The sequence below is a fragment of the Cardiocondyla obscurior genome, linkage group LG13, assembly GCF_019399895.1.
Source record: "Cardiocondyla obscurior isolate alpha-2009 linkage group LG13, Cobs3.1, whole genome shotgun sequence".
NCBI lineage: Eukaryota > Metazoa > Arthropoda > Insecta > Hymenoptera > Formicidae > Cardiocondyla > Cardiocondyla obscurior.
In genome coordinates, this window is record NC_091876.1 from 3,914,603 (window position 1) to 3,933,710 (window position 19,108).

Here is a 19,108-nt window from a genome sequence, read left to right on the forward strand (position 1 = left end):
AAAATAAAAAAATAGATGAACGTTGCGAGACGAAAGGCTCATATTTTTCATTAAATTGACAAAGCTATCGCGAAATAATACTGGCGGAGAAGAACAGACGTAATGTTTCCGCAGACATGATTATACGCGCGTTTAAGCACACAAGAATTAGTTCGTCTTTTTATTCTCGTTCGCTTGTAGTGGTCAGTACAAATGGGATAAACCATTCGGGGTGGATAAAAGCTCTTTCGCGTGAAAGAATTAAGCGCATCGGGCGGGAGTAGAAAAGCGAGGAGAAAAAGAAGGAGGCGGAAAAAGAACTTAGCGGGGTATGGTCTCTGTCGATTCGACGAAAACGAGAGCGCATCCTACGATTCGTGAGTATCGCGTTGGACGTAGGACACGCTTTCGAGTATACCGATTTGGTTTCGGACCATCCGAAAGATGAGCGTGCTGGCGTAACTCCCGATGGGCAAGATGGGAAAATGTGACCGGGTTGACGAATAAGCGCGATGAATAGGGCACAAATGCCCGGACGACAATTCGCCGGACAAAATCGCCGTCCTTCGAAAACGACGTGCATCTTCCGGGAGAGAATGGCAACCGGAACGCTAAAGTAGCTGTGTATCCCGGAGAAAACCATTCCCCGGAACGAAGACGTGTTGGGAATGCTGAGAGGAGCCGGCAGTACCCGGTTAATGGAAGCCCGCCGTTCTTACGCGAACTTTCGGCGCGCTGCCTTTTTATAGACCGCTCGGAAATATATCCGCGAAGGAAACTGCACGGCGAATTGCAGCGCGATGCGAGACGCGCGTTAAAAGGAGACGGGCTCCGAGAGGGAAATTGGCGCGGGCCGTTCGTACTCCACGCGTATAAAATTACACACGACGTTACGCTGCGCCGTTTCCGCTTGAAGAAATGAAAAGAGTGCGGTCTTCCGCCTTCTCGCCCCGCCTGTCTCACTCTCGCGAGCGCGTCTCCTTCAGGCAGATACGAGAATGGATGAAATTAGTCCAGAGTGGATTAATTAAGTCGCCCGGACCACTGCTATATTTACTTGCTAAAGCCAACATAGTTTGACCTATTCACTTTCTTCGTCGTAACTCAATCTGAGGAACTGACGGTCGGCTAATTGGCAAAATGCGAACGCCAAGTCAAAATGCAGACTTGCTCCAAGAAAAAAAAAAAAAAAAAGTTTATGTAGCAGAAATAAATTTATACAAGCACGCTGAAATACCGAGTCCAGGATCCTTTTCACTTTCGCCTCGTCTCGTCCGCGTTTCAGTCACGTTTTAAACCGCCACAGTTCAGCAATCTTTCGGCGCACTTATAAGAGCTACGCGATGCAATTGGGTCGCCACTCGACGAGATTCCTTCATTGTCATCAACCTGAGCCAACTTGCAAAAGCCTGGCATTAAATGTCGCGATTGTCAGGAATCATAAAATCCCGACAAACCGGCCTTAAATGTATAAATTAACGCATTAAAATCTCTATTGCGCGCTCGGCGGCCAATTTTGATCAACGGGAAGTTTTTATCGCGAGATATTTAAAATATTTCTCTATCAAGTGACAAATCAAATTACGCTGCTATCGATAATGCGTATCGTTTTGATTGCAGCAAATTTAATCAGCATCCGACTACAACTAAATATTATTCGTGGAAGCGAAAGGCGTTTGCTGGAAATAGAATTGTATCGTTATTCGAGCGCCTTGACGAGAAACTCATTTATTTCGGGAAAAGAAACAACAATATTGCGCTCAGATGGGACGGTACTTCTTTAATCGAGATAAAACTCGAGGAAATATCACGACGACTCCTAAAATGCGACGTAATCGTATTGATTTGATCTATCTAGTGATTGCATCACGAGCGAAGTGTAACGAAAGTTTTCTTCTTTCCTTGCCGCTGTCTCTTTTCTCTTACCGAGAAAAATTTCCCTTATTTGCGCGTAGGTGGAAATTACGGCCGCGGAAAAGGAATGCAAAAGGGACTTAACGACCGAGGTGGAATATAAAGTAAATCTCGCATCTTCCATTTCAACGTGACTTCGCCGAGCGTATTGAATCTTCATTTCATCCACGACGAGAATTTCGACAGACAATAATTGAGATCAGCCCCCGATTCTCAGCTTCACGATCTTAATAAGCCTCCTAAGATTTAACGACTTTAATGGAATTGTTATATTCATCGTCCCGTTCGAGAGTATTGGATTGTCTTATCACGACTCCCGCTACCATTCAACCTGTCGGAAACGTCTTGAGTTATATAAAAAGCGCGATACGTTTGAGCGAAAAATATCGCAAGAACGTATTTCACAGTCGACTCACGTAAAATGAAGCGTGAAATCTCGAATGCGTTCGGCCGAAAAGCTCGAGGAACACTTTGAGGTATATTCGCGCGGATTGAAACACAAATCCCACAGTCAAGTGGAAAAGAAAAAAAAAAAACAAGATGGGGGAAAAGAGGTTTCTATCGCAAGTCCGAGATTCTGAGTATTTCGTTCGCGCCTGTTACACAATTTACGACACCATTCGTCTCTTCCTCGAATCGTTCGATCGCGGGGGCCAGCGCGAGAAAGAATTAAATTCGAGAATCCGTAAAATCAAGTGTCGCATGTCGCCGTCGGTCGAACGCAACTTGACTGACTAGCGAACCGGGGAACCTGGTGAAGTAGCCTGAACAAATACTGGCGGGCTTGTAAGAGAGAACCGAACATGCCAACGGAAAGAATGCGCCTCTGGCGAAGTCGAACACCTAGGATTTTCCGATCACCCCGCGGCCTTTCTTTCTCCGTCCTTCACAGCGAGAATCCGTTTTCGCGCGATCTTCTTACGAGTCTATCTCGTACTTTTCCTCTCCCGGATTTATTACCTCCTTTCAAGAACTTTCTGAAACTTTGGACAATTCTCGCGTCCTTAGGAGCCTATTTCTCCCCGAAGGCCACTTACTGCAAGTTCGGCGAAATTATCCGGTTCTTTATCAATGAGGTCGCGAGACTTTATGCGCTCAAACGCGAAATACGATCAATTCCGATCGCGACTGCTAATTCCACGAGTGATCGGATTGCAGGCGCATTCTTCCCGACAACAGTCGAAGAAGCCGTGTCGCATTAAACGGAGTATTCCGCGCTGATCCTGGCTTATTCTCCGTTTGATGTAAAGGCACGCGTATACGACGAGCGGATGCATTATTCATGCAAGAATATCTTCGCCAACAACAAGCAAGAAAACGCGAGCGCGTCTTGATCCTTTTATCTCCCGGCGTTTCGCGCTCATATAATCGGTGCATAATCTCAATTTCTCGAGTAGAAATTAAGCCTAACCGTTATCTAGTGATTAGTTAGCCAATCTGTGATTTATTTGCTTAATAACGAGCTAGAAAAATTAGATATCTAAACGTTTTTCGCCTCGTATGGACTTAACTAACGCGATCTCGACTGCCGCGTCCACTGCATACTGGACTCGCCGGACCCGCAGCCCGCGCGGCCCGGGCACGTGGACTGCAGCATGATGGCCGACGTAAACACGTGCACGTGCTCACGGCGGACGCGGCGGCCGGCGAATTCGGCACTCGAGCGCACGTCAGCTGGCTTAGCACACGACAAAAAACGTTTAAATGTCTAGCTTTTCTAGTCCAGCTTTTTTAATCGTCTAACTTTTCGACAATATTTTAAATAAATTACCCGATAAAAAAAATTGGTTCCTCTGTTCCCGCTTTATTTTAATATCTCTTAAACAAGTGTTTCGATCGAACGATGGACTCGCAAGAATGCAAACGCAGTAAAAGTTTAAAGGAGCGAAGTATGTCAAGGAATTTTTCGGCTCGTTACTTTTTTTCCAATAATAAATGAAATTCCTTGATAATCGCAGGATAGTTTCGACGAAAATATGTACGCAATTTTTCTTGAAACTATTCGTCGAGCTCATACATGCGTTGAGAATGTATACGCATATACATATTTGATTCTGTATCTACGGTATATTGCGCGCGAGCAAAGGCTCTCTGTGTTCTGTGCTCTCTCACGTATCACCCTAAATAACCTCATTACACAAACGCGTATCCGCGAGTATTATAGGTCGATGCCGCCGAGCTCTATACATTTTTCACATTCATGGTAAACGTGTTGGAAATTTCGATGAGGGGCGAGTAACGCGAGCGCGGAATTTATCTTATTATGGAAAGATCGAGGATTGCACTCACCGCGGGAGCTATTGAGCTTAAGGTCTCAGATTCTTCGTTCCCTATTTCATGATTCCCGTAAATCAAATTTCTCGTATAAATCGAATCTGTTTGCTTATTTATTTATCTATTATTTTTATTACACGCGAGCCGATCACGAGTATCTCAGAAGCACACGGAGTTTGTATGCGAGAGGAAGTAAGATTGCATTGCGTTTGGTTATTGCAGTGTGAAATAAAAATAAGAAGAAAAGTAGCAGCGATAAAACGTACGTTCAACATTTCAACAATTGCACGTGATCTCGAAGTAATTATGAGATTAAACAATTAAAATGTTTGAGGAACTCGTAATGTTCTAGGCAATCTGTTGCGTCAAGAAACCGCAGCTAACTTGAAAGATTATGCAAATTTGGCAGTTTTGTCATTTTTGAAAAAGTGAACGATTATCAAATGCCAAACTTTCAAAAAGATTAAGGGATACGTTCGACATTCGGCACGGTTAAAGTCCCGCAGTCTCTCTAATCGTGAAACACCTGCGCGCAGCAGAAAACTTATTAATATAATGCGTAAAATATGCATGGGACACTCAGGTATTCACAGCGCATGTCGCGATCATTACAAACTTTTGCGTTTTACGAATAGCATTATGTTATAAGAGCCGCCGGGGTGTAGTTTGCGAGCTAGCTGTCGTCTCGCCTCAGTCTCCATCTAAAGAAAGCGGCTCCTTCGGCTCTTAAGAACGCCGGAGCAAGTCCTCTTGTTTTCCTCACGCGGGAGGGAGAGTCGGCTGAAAATGGCCACGGTAATCCGGCCGAAAATTGCCGGGATCGCGAGAAAATATGTCGTTCGATATTCGAGCGTCCCCGATTGCGTAAGACGGGCGGTGGAGTTTTATCGGTTCGATCGCGCGAATCGATTCGAGGAGTTATCGTCCACGCGATATGTGGATTCCAATGCAATCGTATTTATTTCACTCACCCGGAAAGCGTCTCGCAACTCCTGTTCCTCCTGATCCTGATCCGTCGGCGCCGCCGTGCTCGCACCGCCGATGTTGCTGACGATCTCGACGAACTCCTCGAAGCTGACATTTCCGTCACCTGCGGAAGAATCGCGAGACATAAGCGGGGTCCGAATCGCGGCAGACAATTAAGCTGTCGGCGAAGTTGAGTCGCGATGGAAATCTCGCGCGCGATTTATCTCGAGAGACTCGAAGAGCAACGCGGTAAGTTCACGGAGGCAGCGGAGCGAGCAGCGACATTTTCTGGTCGTCCTTTTGCGTAAGATTCTTCAGAACGAACGAGATAATATTGCAGTCGTGTACAATAAATGACAATAATAAATCCGGCAATCTTTTTAATTAAATGCGATTTAATTGCGCATGTAGAACGGACGGGGACGGCGGAAAGAGAAAATTCTCTTTGTCATTTAAATGCGGGGTCAACACTTCTGAGCTCCCGAGGTAAGGAGCAAGAAAGAAAGGCTTTCTATTAAAAAAATTAATTTATTCTAGATTCATTCTTAATCTAGATATAAGTTCTTTCTTTATTGCCCTCGGTTTCCCTTTTTTTTCTTTTTTTTTTTTTTTAAAGCACTAGACAGTTCAGTGAAAGACGTAACTGACCGTTTTGTAGCTTTTTATTGAGAGGACGCGCTAAATGCAGCTACCGGGGGTTACGCTATGCGTCTGTCGGACAATTTGCGTCAATCCGAACGCAATCTTCCCCACATTCCGGTAAAGCGGCACGACGTAAATGCTTTCCAGCCTCTTAAGCGGCCACGAAATCCCTTTATCACACTATACACGTCATAATAAGAGGGAAGTACACGGCAATATTCGCACAAAGGCGCGAGAGCACGGGAGGGTAAGCGCGGGAGCGAACGAACTTTGCACCTCGCGATCTAAAGTAATGTCCCCGGATGCGGAGTTCCCTACGTCAAGAAGAACCGTGGCATCTTTCTCGTCGCTTCTGCGGAAATTTTGAGCCACCTGGTTCAAATTCTCGGCAGACTCAATCTACCTCGTGGGATCGTTTACAATTTTTATAAACTCATGGACTTGCTTCAAAAAAGGTTGTCGTAATTCTGTCGTTTTCAATATCAACTTAAATAAATCTAAAAGTACATTTTACAATTTGTGAATGACGATTTTTTTTTTTTTTTTTTTCGTTTCCACGTAAATTCCAATATACCGTTAGTCGTTTTATTTTCGACTGTATAAAAAAGTAATAAATATAAAATGTAATCTCGTGCACATTTTATTTATATCTTTTCTCAATATCTTCTATGTATACAAAAATTTATTTAGATAAATGGGAATAAAATTCTATTCGCGCGTAGGTGTGTTTTTTTGGTTTAATTTCGTTAAAAGTATTTGCGTTTTGCAATATTAATGACATCGGCGAGAAACAAGGTTTCGCGAGCTCGTAAACAAGCGATTGGAAAACGGTCTGCATCGATCACGGTTGCGAAAAGGAGGATCGAGTTGGCGGATCGAGTAAACGTTCGATAATATCCGGCGGAAATAAATCTCGCGAAACGAAACGCGGTGCCATTTATCGGGACATCGAACGGCCGCGGTTCGCCGGTGTCGGCTGATTTGCATAATTCGACCACCGCCTAAATAAACGCGGTGTTGTTCGCGCGACGTACACAGTTTACAATCCATCCGTCAGCGGCCCCCGAACGAGCTAATTCCCGCGCAGCTGCAGATAGATCCGCGCTGGACCCGCAGCGTGGCGATGAAGTCACGTATTATACAACACGTAATTACAATTCTACGCTGCGCAACGTCGTGTCGAAAGACAGTTTGAAATTTAGCGACGTCAAAACTATTATAAATTAATAAGAAAAAAAAAAAACAAGTTATTTTGCATGCTGTTATTCTTGACATTGCAATATAATTTTAACGAATCAGAACACTTAGCGTAGAATTTTACAAGAAAAGAGTTCATTAATTCCACCTTTCTTTTATCTCGCCGGCTAATGGCACTGATATAAGCACCTTTTTTCAACCATTTTCGTGACAAGGTGACGCAGAATGAAGTTAATCCATTAATGTTCCAGAAAAAAAAAAAATTCGTAACGGTGCTATTTTTGGAAAGGTAAACTTTATTAAGTTAACGATATTTATGTGGCCACGTTTCTGCGTTGCCTTTTGAAACTTAATTTCTGTCCGGAACTCAATTATGAAATAACCACGTCGCGGTAAACAAAGGAATGTATCCAGCGGAAGGAAAAGATGAAACGCACAAATAAAAGTTATACATTTTAAATTAAACCCTTACGCCACTGTAAATGCGTTTCAGTTTATATCAAAGATCCCAGGTGCTTTTGCGTCTTTCTCCTGCTCTGAATTTCCGCCGCGCTATAGTTCTGCGAAGTTACCGCTACGAGATGCAATTCTATCCTATGTTACGGTCGATAAGTTCTTATCAGGGTTCTGAGACGTGTACAATAACGTCTGATTCGAAGGAAATATAAGATGCCGCGTAAAAGACGAAATTTCTATTCTGCAAAGAGTCGCGGGGGAGAAGGACTTCGTTCCATTACACAGTGACGCCGAGTGGTCCAGCTTAAATTTACAATAACTGTGATAAAGAAAAAATCCTCCCAAGCGCCTGATATCTCCTTTTTTTTACTCTTCGCCCATGTATTTTACGCGCCTCTGATTTCCACTCATTCCAGACTATTTCATCTCGAATCGTTCCGCTCGAGACACGGGAAAAACGCGATATTACCCATCAATCTTGCACGCTGAACCTGTTATTCCTCAACGTATTTTTAGAGCTAGACTTTACTGAACTCCCCTGCTGCATTCACGCATGATTTTGACAATTGGAAAACGCGCGCTCGTTTCGCCCTTATTCTCGATGCTTATGCACCAGCGCGGAAGTCTGTCGGAAGCGGGAGGAAAATATGCGCGTGCATCGGACAGCCTCTTTCGCGGCGAAATCTTTCGATCAAGTCGAAGCGATCGCGCGTCTCGGCGCGCCTTTTTATCGAGACCGCCGGGGTGGAAAGCGCGCCACCGAAGTCCTCACCCGCGGCGCCCACCCTCAGGGCTTCCGGCTGCAGCCCGCGTCGCAAGCTAAGCGCCAGCCTAAGCGGATTTCGGCTGGATAACCACCGGTGTAAACGGGATTTAGGCGGCAGTAATGCCGCGAGCGAGGTGGGAATGCCTAAAATATGCCGCCTTGGGGATTCCAAGACGCGCGCACACACGCGCGTTTACTTTTGCGGCAACTTTTCCCGTGCATGCGGCGACACGCCCGCGGACCCGCACGTGCGAAAAGGCCGACTCATCTGCGATCCTGCACGGACGGCTACTGGACTACCACTACGTGATAACGGTACGTGCCCACTCCCGCGCGAAATGAGAACGTAAAGTGCATTACAACGTTTGGCGACCATAAAGTATAACGTTATTCCACGTTCGCGAATTCGCCGGCAATAACGTTCCGCCGGAACGAATCGACGTAATCGCGCGCATTCGTTATTAGAAGCCCGCCGACAGTTTACGACATGCGTAGCCATCACCTACTCTGCGTACGTGACTATTCGCCTTTCTCGTCTTTTACTACTTCCTCGTATTATTTTATTTATGTTAAGTGAACTGACATCTTCATTTACGCAGCAAAAGCAAAGACACGTTGCAAATGTTACAACGCCTTGGACTCGGAGTTTTAAAAACTTGTATTTTTCCTATTAACGCGCTTTTGAAAAATCGTCACCTTTATTATATCACTTTAATTACATTGTCGCACTGATAAAAAAGATGTCAAAGTCAAAGACAAGAGCTAAATTTTAATTGCCAGCGAATACTTCAAAAAAACATTTTATATGCGTACTGCTTAAATTTAACGTTCAACCGATATCACAAAGCACGGAAACGAAGCTCTCGTTAAATAATTGTCGGTCTACGCGTGTTGGCGTTCAAAGAAGAAATCGTGAGAACCGAAGGTTCCGATTGCGAGAGAATAATTTTAATCACGTCGCTTCGCTCGCGTACAACTTTATCTTTTAAATTTTGTTATTAATTAAATCGGGCGTCTTGGCGCGCGGAAAGTTCGAAAGATCCCGGTAATAAGATCCGCCGCGGTGTTACATTAGCAGTGTGGACTTTAGACTCTCGGAAAGTAAGACTATCGTTATCTAGAACGCGGCCGAGAGTGCGGGCCGGCGGCGACTTAATCGTGAGATTACTCTGCCCACGCCGAATGTCTCGCGTAGAATTAATCAATACGCGATTACGATCATCGATCTGGCCTACATAATTCCCAGGTAACCCGTGTGCCGAGGGTGTGCGTGCGGATGCCGTCGTGGACGGCGCGGCCCGTGTGCACATCCCCGGGGGGTATTTTCTGATAGCGCGGATTCGTCGCGTGTATTATACCATGTATTACATGCCCCGCGTACGTACGTATGCGCGGGCATACAAATTGACTGCGTGTTACGATACGGGCCGATCGAGATTCCCGATGAAATTCCGCAGGCGTGACTCAGCACGGGACGATTGTGGAGATGGGAATCGTGCCTCTCGCTCGCACGCGCCCCGAAGGACCCGTGGCGGATCAATCGCGCGATCCGATAAGAAGCCAGCGGTGTTGGCATATTGCGAATGTCACGGCCGCATAGTTAGCCCTACATAGTCCGAAAACGCTGTTCGCGTTTTTTTTTCCCCCGCCGTGTCGCGTAGACGGTGCAAAAAAAGACCGATTGGCTTCGTTACGCGTCCACGACCACTCGCCCGTTCGCGTCTATCGTTTCTCTCTGTTTTCTCCCGTTGCTTTTCTACTCTTTTTTTTTTCCTCCCCCGTCTATCCGCCCGGTCGTTAAAATTCTCATTAAATCCGTGGATCGTAGCTATCGCTCGACGTTTAGGCGGCACGCTGATCGTCTCTTTTCGCCTGTCCCAACAGAGACACAAATTACGTAACGAGCTGTGTATCTCACACAAAAAATCCTGACAACTTTGCAGAGGGGGCAAAAAAAAAAAAAAATGTGAAGGCGACAATATCTCAGATTTGCAGCTTATCGCTTCGTGTCGCGGCACGATTTATGTGATCGACATGTAATGAGAAGTGCTAAGCGCCGTTGCGTCACCATCTCGTTTCTTCAGGACCGGTTTGACTTCTCGTCGTGCACGACGGTCTCTCGATTTCCCCTGACTGTCACGGCGGATTTGTGGGTCGTTTCGTTTCGTTTGTTAAGTGTCGCGCAGCCGGCACGGAAACCACTTCTCGGGACGAGAATTTAATTCTGGCGTCGACACGCGCTCGAGGGATATGAATCACAAAACTACTGAACTCCCGACCGCGTGAAGCACTCGTGCGGTTTTCCCTCGCCTTTTGTTCTTCTCAATATCATATACCCGCTGGCGCGGAAAACAGCGCGAAATTGTAAACAGCCGATATATCCCGAGGTCGATAACGCATCGGCCATCGAGAGATCTTCAATTCCGTCACGTTATCCCCCTCCCCCTCCGCCCACGCGGCCCTTCTGAAACACGCGGAACGAGAGACGGTAATCGAGGGAGATCGAGCGGGAAGGAAAAGGGAAAACCAGCGGGGCAAAACAACAATATATAGGGTAATCTAGATTGCGATACGTCGAGAGACCGATGGAAACGAAGGCGATTCGCGAAAATCGGACGGTATTTGCGGAACGTTATTACTTTCCGCCGAATGGAGGAGATCCATCGCGCGAATAGATCGATCGACATCGCGATATCGCTTCGCTCCGTAACGATGATACATGCTCGCGGAGAATTAAATCGCAAAATAAAAGTGATAGAAAGAAAAGCCGCGGAAACCAAACGGATGGTTGTAAACGCGCTGAAACCTGATCCATACACACGAATCTTTTTCGAAAGAGCGATTTTCCGGCGATAAAAGGCAAAGGGCAGTGTCACTCGGACTGTATCTATCAACTGTAACTGCAAAAGTTTTTCGTTAATTGTTCCGGTTTATTAATAAATAATTCTGCACTGTAAAGGATTAATTCATTAAATAGAGATAATAAAATTTGGAAAAATGCCGCTTATCCAAATGAAATTGAATAGAAAAAAAAAGGAAAAAAGAACACTGTTCTTTTAACGTGTATGAATAGAGAGAACCGTACAATTATTTTAGCTCAGTATAAATATGGGATTGAATTTATATCGAGTTACATAGCGTTATTATTTTATATCGCAGAGTTAATTGCGATTCGCGCTGTTTAATTAATAAAGTTTGAGTCCTAAAAACAGGACTCTTTTTCCCCATTTACCCGGAAAGTATGAAAAATACATACACCATCGCGGAATTGAGTGATTTAATTAATACTCTGCAATTTTTTCTACTTAATCCAATTTTTATTTCACGGAAAAACGAAAAAAAAATTTTTTTTTATTTTTTATTTTTTTTATTATTATCTTTTTTTTTCGCATGAGTGTTGAATAAATGTCGCTCATCGCCTGTATCACCGGAATTGGCTCGTGTATCGAGGGACGGTTTAACTTATTCACGACGGTATGCATCCGACCGCTATAAATCCCCAAAGCGACGTAATAGTTGCGATCGCGATAACTTCGCTCGCAAACTGCGCACGTGACGTTATTCATAAAGTGATTCCATCAGAGGGAATCGCGCCAACTGGAGTCTGAGAAGTCGGCGAGGCCGGGCATCTCGCATTTGATCGGATCGCGAGTCCAAACCGCACAATGCAACTTCGTTGTCCATTGTGCGCCCGCCGTCGAAAGGATTCACGTAGCCGGCGCATGCATGTTCCTAAACACAGGCCGTTTTATACGAGCTTACGCGCCCCCGATAGCACGATAATTTACGACATCGCGGCGGCAAATACGGCGGGGTTGCACACGTGGGTGAAGGCGTAATGCGATCGGAGCGACATGAATCTTTGAGAAGATCGCGGGAGCCGCTCCCGGCGGATCCCCTCCTCGTCTCTTCGCCGTGAGAGTACGTGCTGGAACTTCTTGAGAACTTTCGCTTTTGCCGCAGTGGAACGACGTCAAACGATGCTGCTTACCGCGACAAGGGTAGGTCGCCGGAAGTCTGAGTCTCGCGAAGTCATGGCATTCATCCGTAGGAAATAAGAAGGCCGGCGATCCCCCCTCGATCGCGAGCTGAGCAAACATCGAGGAAACTATGCGATCGTGCACGATTAAATTTTCATGGAATCTAAGGCATAACTCGGTCGAGTAACGAAATCGGCGATCGGACGCGTCGAATATTTTTTTCAGTGATCGAATCGACGATATCGCAGCCGCGGGTGGTTGCCTCGCCGCAGCCGACAAAAGGTGAATCTACGGTTCGATTTCGCGAAGCATTGGATATCCATCAGTCATTTGACGTCCCGCCGGTACTTAAAAGGCTTGCTTCTTGTATTTCCCTATCTTTAGACAGTTCCCGAAGTTCTGGTACTTCGATATCTGGAGAAGCGCTTCAATTTTCAATAATTACACCGAAGTAGGCAATTCGAGTGCTATCGATCTTTTCCTCGGATAAAGATACGCCCGAACAAAATTTATCTTATCGTGATTTATGTAAATAATAAATTACATTCAGATTGACCGTTCTGTAAAGCCTTTCGACGAACATATGCATATGTTTTCACATGATCGAATCCGGCTTTGTCGGATTACGCTGATACGGTCTCGCCGAGTCGCTCTTTAAATAATGCGAGCGACGAGCGCGTGTCAAAGCTGTCGACTATTACATAGTCCTGCTCAATAAAGAGCTAATTCCGGCCTAATTAAACGCTGCGAGCCGCCTCTGGCCGCCGCGTTCAACGCGGAAGGCCGCGCCATTGACGTGTGCCATTCGTGTACATGGCACTTAGAAGCAGATACTAATTACCGTCACGAAGAGGCTCTCAGGGTCTTCGTTTTGACACACACTCAGACCGCGCGGTGTTCGCAACGAACGACGAAAGGTCGATATGAAACGTATAAGCTCGGCCGCCTCGCGGAGTCGCGTCCTCGTTGAAGCGTCAGAAATTGGCTTCGTTTTCATTCCATTCGCTCTGTGCGCGGACATGCACTTCTAATTACCCCTTCAGAAACTTCCGCCATTATTTCACCGCGTATTGGAATTACGCGCGTTATCGAGAAGGAATGGCGGGCGCGAGCGAAAAGTTGCGAACGCATTTTGCGTTCGCGGAAAGTGAATTAAAGCGTTATTCGAGCTGATAAGAAAATGAGAAGTGGTAAATTAACTTCCTGCTAATTACCCGCCCGAAATTCGAACACGACTTTGTACGAGCGGACTCGAGGGCTCGGTGCCTGATAGAGATCTTTCTTCGCCGAAGTTCAGCGGATTGTGTCGCGATTAAGCAACGGCGACTCGCGATCGAGCCTCATTCGGTGAACGGACGAGTCGATTAATTAAACGGGACGTCTTCGTAAAATGTTCTTTCGGCGGTTCGTATAATAGCGCGTAAGTTCCTGTCAATGGGCTCTCAACGAAAAACCGACGTTAACCACGCTAATCGTGGCAGTAACGATAATAGCTACGTCAGCCTTAATAGCCGCGTAACGATAACGGTTCACTATTAGCGTGACTGTGACGTATAACGGATTTCTTAAAGTTGCCGTTCTCAAACGATGTTACACTAAATTTCTCGCGATTTTATCCCGCCGAGCGTTTCGCAGAAATTTCTATGGCGTACAAAAAACTATTAATTTGCTAAAATCATAGCATGAAAATATAAAATAATCATTTAAAAACTTATCAAATATTTAGAATTTGTTCGCAACCTGTTTGTAAGTATTTTTTAATGGTACGATTGCAATGACGTAAGCAAAGAGCTACTTCGACGGTCAATGTAGCGTCTTGTAATCTGCGAGACTGAAATTTTTTGGAACAAAGAAGATGAGAAAACTCTTAAAGCCGTGCGCAATCTATTTGGCAGTGTAGTGTTCGCCAACTTCCCGCTCAACTTCCTTCCGCCCTTTTTCTTTTTTTTTTTCTTTTTCCTACCGACGCGCGACGTGTCTCAGTAGCAGAGGCAACTTCCCAACCGTACGACCAGGTCGGGAACTTATTTTCATAAGAAATGCAGATACGAGAAGGAGTGTTACGCGGGAGATCTTTCCGGCGCGAGAAAAGTGCGAGGGAGATCGTGCTGAAGCTAATATTAAAATCGTTATCAACGACACCGCGCGCTCCTTGCTCATAGAATTGCGAGGAAGTTACGCTAGGAGTCAACGTGGCGAGTGGATTATTTCACGCGCGGTTCGCACGATTCGCGATTGACGATGACAGCTCGCGAAACCGTATCTATCCTCGTAACGGTACGTGAAGCACAGATTCGAGCGGTTCAAACGGAAAAGTAATTTCCCTCGGAAATATCCCGGGACCTCTTGGGCGATTATCGAGATTCGCGTCGCTTCTTTTGCCGCGGTCGGTTCGATTCTTTTTTTTCTTTTCTTTTTCTTTTTTCTTTTTTTTTTATCTTCTTCTGCAACCGCGATTTTCGTACGACCACGGAAATATTTCTCCCTTGTGTCGGATCGTTAAATCCCATTCTTGCGACCTCTCGGCGCATTAACGCAGCCCGGGTCAAGAGTTAAACTCAGGGAATCTCTTTCCGTACCGACCTAATCCTCGCGTGTCGGGAATTATCACTTTTAACTCCGCTAAAAAGCGCGGACGCTTCTCTCGCGCCTTGAGAGAGTAAATTCCACTTCGCGGATAACGCGCGTCCCCGAAACAATTTACTCCCGCGGCTGTAATTATTTTAGCCATTTGAACACGCGGGGGACTTCGATTTACATCCCCGTAATGCTCCCGCGCGGATTTTAATAGCCGTTCCGCATTTTTCCCTCCGGTTCTTTTGTCGCGGGCGCAGATCGACGAGAAAGCGGCCGAATTTTCCAAAAACTCGTTTAGTCGAGTTCCTTTTTGAATGGGCCACGAGCGGCCGTTTTTCACCGCGGGTATTATCCCGTAATTCTTTCTGATTATAGAGAAAATGACTGGTAATAGCCAACCGTTGCGGAGCGGACTAGCAACAGGTACGAGAACCTGCAGCATCCGACGTCAATACATCGACCCGCTTTCGAATCATCAATAATAGCTCCTCAATTTAGTTCCAATATTTCGAAATACTAATTACAAAAATAGATATCGGCTATAACCTGATCGTTCAATGCATCACAAAAAAAGAACACGAAAAAAAAAATTTCAAGTTCCTGCAAGTAATGGAAAAGTCAATGCAGCTAAATAAGGAACGTCATTTAAAATATATCTATTCCATTTCACTCGCCAGTGCTCATCTCTCGAGATAAGGTTCTGCGTCGAAGAGGTATCGCAGTATGTTATCGGGAATGCTTCAGGATTTCGCGCGGGCCTTTCCGTCAGACAATGAAACATTGCCGCAGAGCGTAAACGCAAAGGGAAAGCCTAACGGAGCATCGGAACGGAGAATACGGTACACAGATCCTAGCCTGGCCGCCGCAAAATTGGATACTGCGGCGTCAAGAGATGGAGTTCGGGGTGAAGGTGAAGGAGAACTCTCGAGAGTCAAGTAAGAGGGGGAGAGAAATCGGCCGGCGTCGGGGGGATCATAATAAAGGGACTCGTACGTAATAAAGGGCCGCCTTGCCGGTAAGGGTATATGGCTATTGTTGGAACGCTTCGCGAGAATTAGCCGCAATTAAGGCGATTTGCCGACGGGCACGAGATTGCACGTGGACGACCGTGGAAACGGCGTATAAGCGCGGAAGACGATAAACTTCGGTGTCGCCCCGAGTGATACTACCGTTTCTAACAGCCCACTTCGTCGTCCAAAGGATAGTTCGAAGAATACAGGCGCGCCTTACTTTATGATTATTTCTTAATCCTGACGATACAGCTTCGCGCCACGAAAATAGTAATTTAACGTTGTCTCCCGGGATAACGTTAGCGCTGCTACTGTTTCATTAAAAACGCGGACACTCGCTAACAAAATTAGGGTTACGTAAAATAAAGTCACACGTCGTACAAATTGCATGCGCATTATCGCTTAACGCCTGTGGTAATAGTATTATGATATACTATCGTGTAACGTAATATTAATAATAATAAACAGTGCTGCATTAATTATTATAGTTAATTTTTTTTTCCCCCTGCGGTTCATTCACGCCTCTCCTATTTCATTTCCAAACTGTTTGGTCAATCAATATTTTCTTCTCTTTATCGGATATTATATTACCTACGTAATCTATTCAGTGACACGTGGCACATGAAGAGAGATTTTCAAAATGCGCGGATCGGAAAAACAAAAGGCGTGATATCACGCGATATCGCACACGCCGATGATCAATACCACTCGTTTCGATAAAATGCGGCGCTTAAATCTTCGTCAAGCAATTCAAATGTCAAATACAATCATGCTACATATTAGCCTAATTTCCCCTTTTCTACATTAATTGGTTAAATCCGGTGATAAATGCTAAATTCAAAATAAACAGTATATTACGTTTCGGCAAATTGCAGTATTTTGATTTCCACCGAGCCGTTTGAAATGACAAACACGGGTTGCATATCAGCCCACATTCCTCCCATTGATCGGCTAAATTCGATAATTACAAGTAATAATTTATTCGTTCAATAACGTGACATAACTTCATCAAGCGTCGAACGTAACGGAAAAGTATCGCAATCCCCGCACTTTCCAATATATTAAATATTCCGAAACGGAAAATAAAGCTGCCACTTACCGTCAATGTCGATTTCCTGCAGCATCGTTCTCAACTCCTCCGCCCTCGCGAATTGTCCCAAGGAACGCATAACCCTGCCGAGTTCTTCTTTCGTGATAGTTCCGTCGCCATCCTTGTCAAACAGCCTGAAGGCCTCCCTGAATTCTGTTACAGAAAAAAAAAAAATAAAAAAAATAACACCAGGCATTAGTGGCTTTAATATACGTTTTGCTTTCTTTGCGGGAAACAGTTAAAATTACTTCGACTTTCCTCGGGACAATTGTACGAACGTGTGTAGAATGCACAACGCCATTGTTCTTTGCGCGGCTTTAAAGTAATTTTTCTCTGGTCCCTTCTACTCTTACGATAATTAGATTGGCCATTATGCACTTCGAATTTTTCACTTCGGTTAGGTTAAGTATCCCGGACGCGACTAACGTCAAGCGTCCTCTCTGGAATTGCCCTTTCAGAGTCGGTCACCGACGGAGTCGGTTAACTGACTGCAGGCAACTGCAGCTCGTCGAATTCCCGCAGCGAATTTGACGAGATACGAGTACAAGCCGGCTTCGGCTCGACGGTGCTTGACTCGATCGTTTAATGGCCTCGTTTCACGCGCCGTTGATTCCGACGGTGCATTATACGCGGACGTATCCACGCACAATTGCCCGCTCGCGAACGGTGCAATCCCCGCGATCGCGTCTTGCGCCCTTATTTATACTCGATACTCGATTCCCGCGCGTCGCGTGAAATGAAGTTACATATTACCTCGAACAGCGGACGCGATTTCGCGATCCTACTCGGCGTAGAATTCGACCGAGGCCGGGATACGAACGGGAAGCGAAGAACGATCCTTCTTCTTTATCTACGGACTTCCGCCCCGTCAGAAACGGTACCGCTTCTGACATCTCAGCTCCTTTCTTTCCCGTTCTCCATAGAAGCTTCGAAAAAAGCCCCTGATGGAATTTCTAGCCATTAAAGCTCTTCCCAAACGACCGCAAGATTGGCTCTTTTAATCTTTAATTTTTATATTCCTATAATTTATTTAAGAGAGATATTTGTGGCGGCATTTCTCTCTCTTTTTCTCGAGCTAATCATCCACGATTCTATTTTCAGTGCCAATTGGTGAAGCGGACAATAGTGCAGTCACACGATAACTGCTTCAAGAGAGGCTCTTTTATACAAAGGCGATAAGAGCGTAACGATTCACCGGAAGAAATTACGTTCGCCAAAGTACGTATCGTTAAAGTATAGGAAGACGTGTTACTTTCTCAGACATTTTTAACAAACAGATCTCGGCAGAAGAAAAAGAAAACAAATTTTTTAACAAGAATTAAAAAATTAATTTCAATGTTTAACTTTTGTTATAAATTAGGAGGTTGTGCTTTCAATAAAGTTCGTGACATATCTTTGACGTCTTGATCAAACTGAGGGATAGTCGATTACGAAGTTACGCTGTTTAAAACAATGTTGGAGAAACGGGTCGTTCATAATTAGGTGAGTTTCGTGAAAATTAAAATATATTTAAAACATAACTGATAGGCGTCCGTCTTAAGTTGTATTAAAAATATTGACGAAAGCCTTCGTTAACGTCGACGTAATTTTAAAACAAAGAACTTTGCTTGAAGCTCAACAGCGTCTAACAACGCAGTTATAATTATCAGGGAGAATCGGATATTCAGTTTCGTTGACAAATGCGCTTGAATTAATGTCATTTCGCGCAAAACTTATGCCGCGAAATAAAATAAAAATATTTGAAATGGGAGAGAAAATCGTTCGATTATTTGCACTTTCGCGTTGAACTCTCTTAAAAAGAAATGGGAAGTATTGATTCTTTGATTAAACGGGTTTTCAGATTGGTTTCGAGAACCTGCTATACAACATTTACAGATGGCTTAGTAAGAATAATTAAATACAAAAAAAAAAAAAAAAGAGGGGAAAAAAAAGAGGAGATGACGAGCACCGCGAAATGTGAAACGATATTACAATGCAATCCGTTTGACATCGATTGAACAGATCGCTATTCATCGACCTTGATGTGAGTGGACTGTAATATTCAATAGCGATGTTTATAAAGGCAGAAAGAAAAACAAGTCACATACATGATGGACGTGTAAAAATTTTTTAAAAAAAAGCAAACGTTTGACGTATGCATGACATCGTGTAAAATGCGAAATTATTTGATTTAGAGGGGGCAGAGAGGAAAAAGACGACGGACGCGTTAACGAACGCAAACTCAAATAGAAAGAATGATAAATCCTAGAAAATCAGT

The 19,108-nt window shown here is 44.8% G+C and overlaps 1 protein-coding gene across 1 annotated transcript in view; it reads right to left on the reverse strand.

The window, feature by feature from the left end:
• The window catches only part of LOC139107796 (uncharacterized), a 51,709-nt gene that overhangs the window by 10,908 nt on the left and 21,693 nt on the right, over positions 1-19,108 (reverse strand). The window contains exons 3-4 of the mRNA XM_070665647.1: positions 16,861-17,004; positions 5,139-5,257 (exon numbers count right to left, since the gene is read on the reverse strand). Of these exons, the coding sequence (XP_070521748.1) occupies positions 5,139-5,257; positions 16,861-17,004 (263 nt within the window). The remainder of the gene's footprint in view (positions 1-5,138; positions 5,258-16,860; positions 17,005-19,108) is intronic.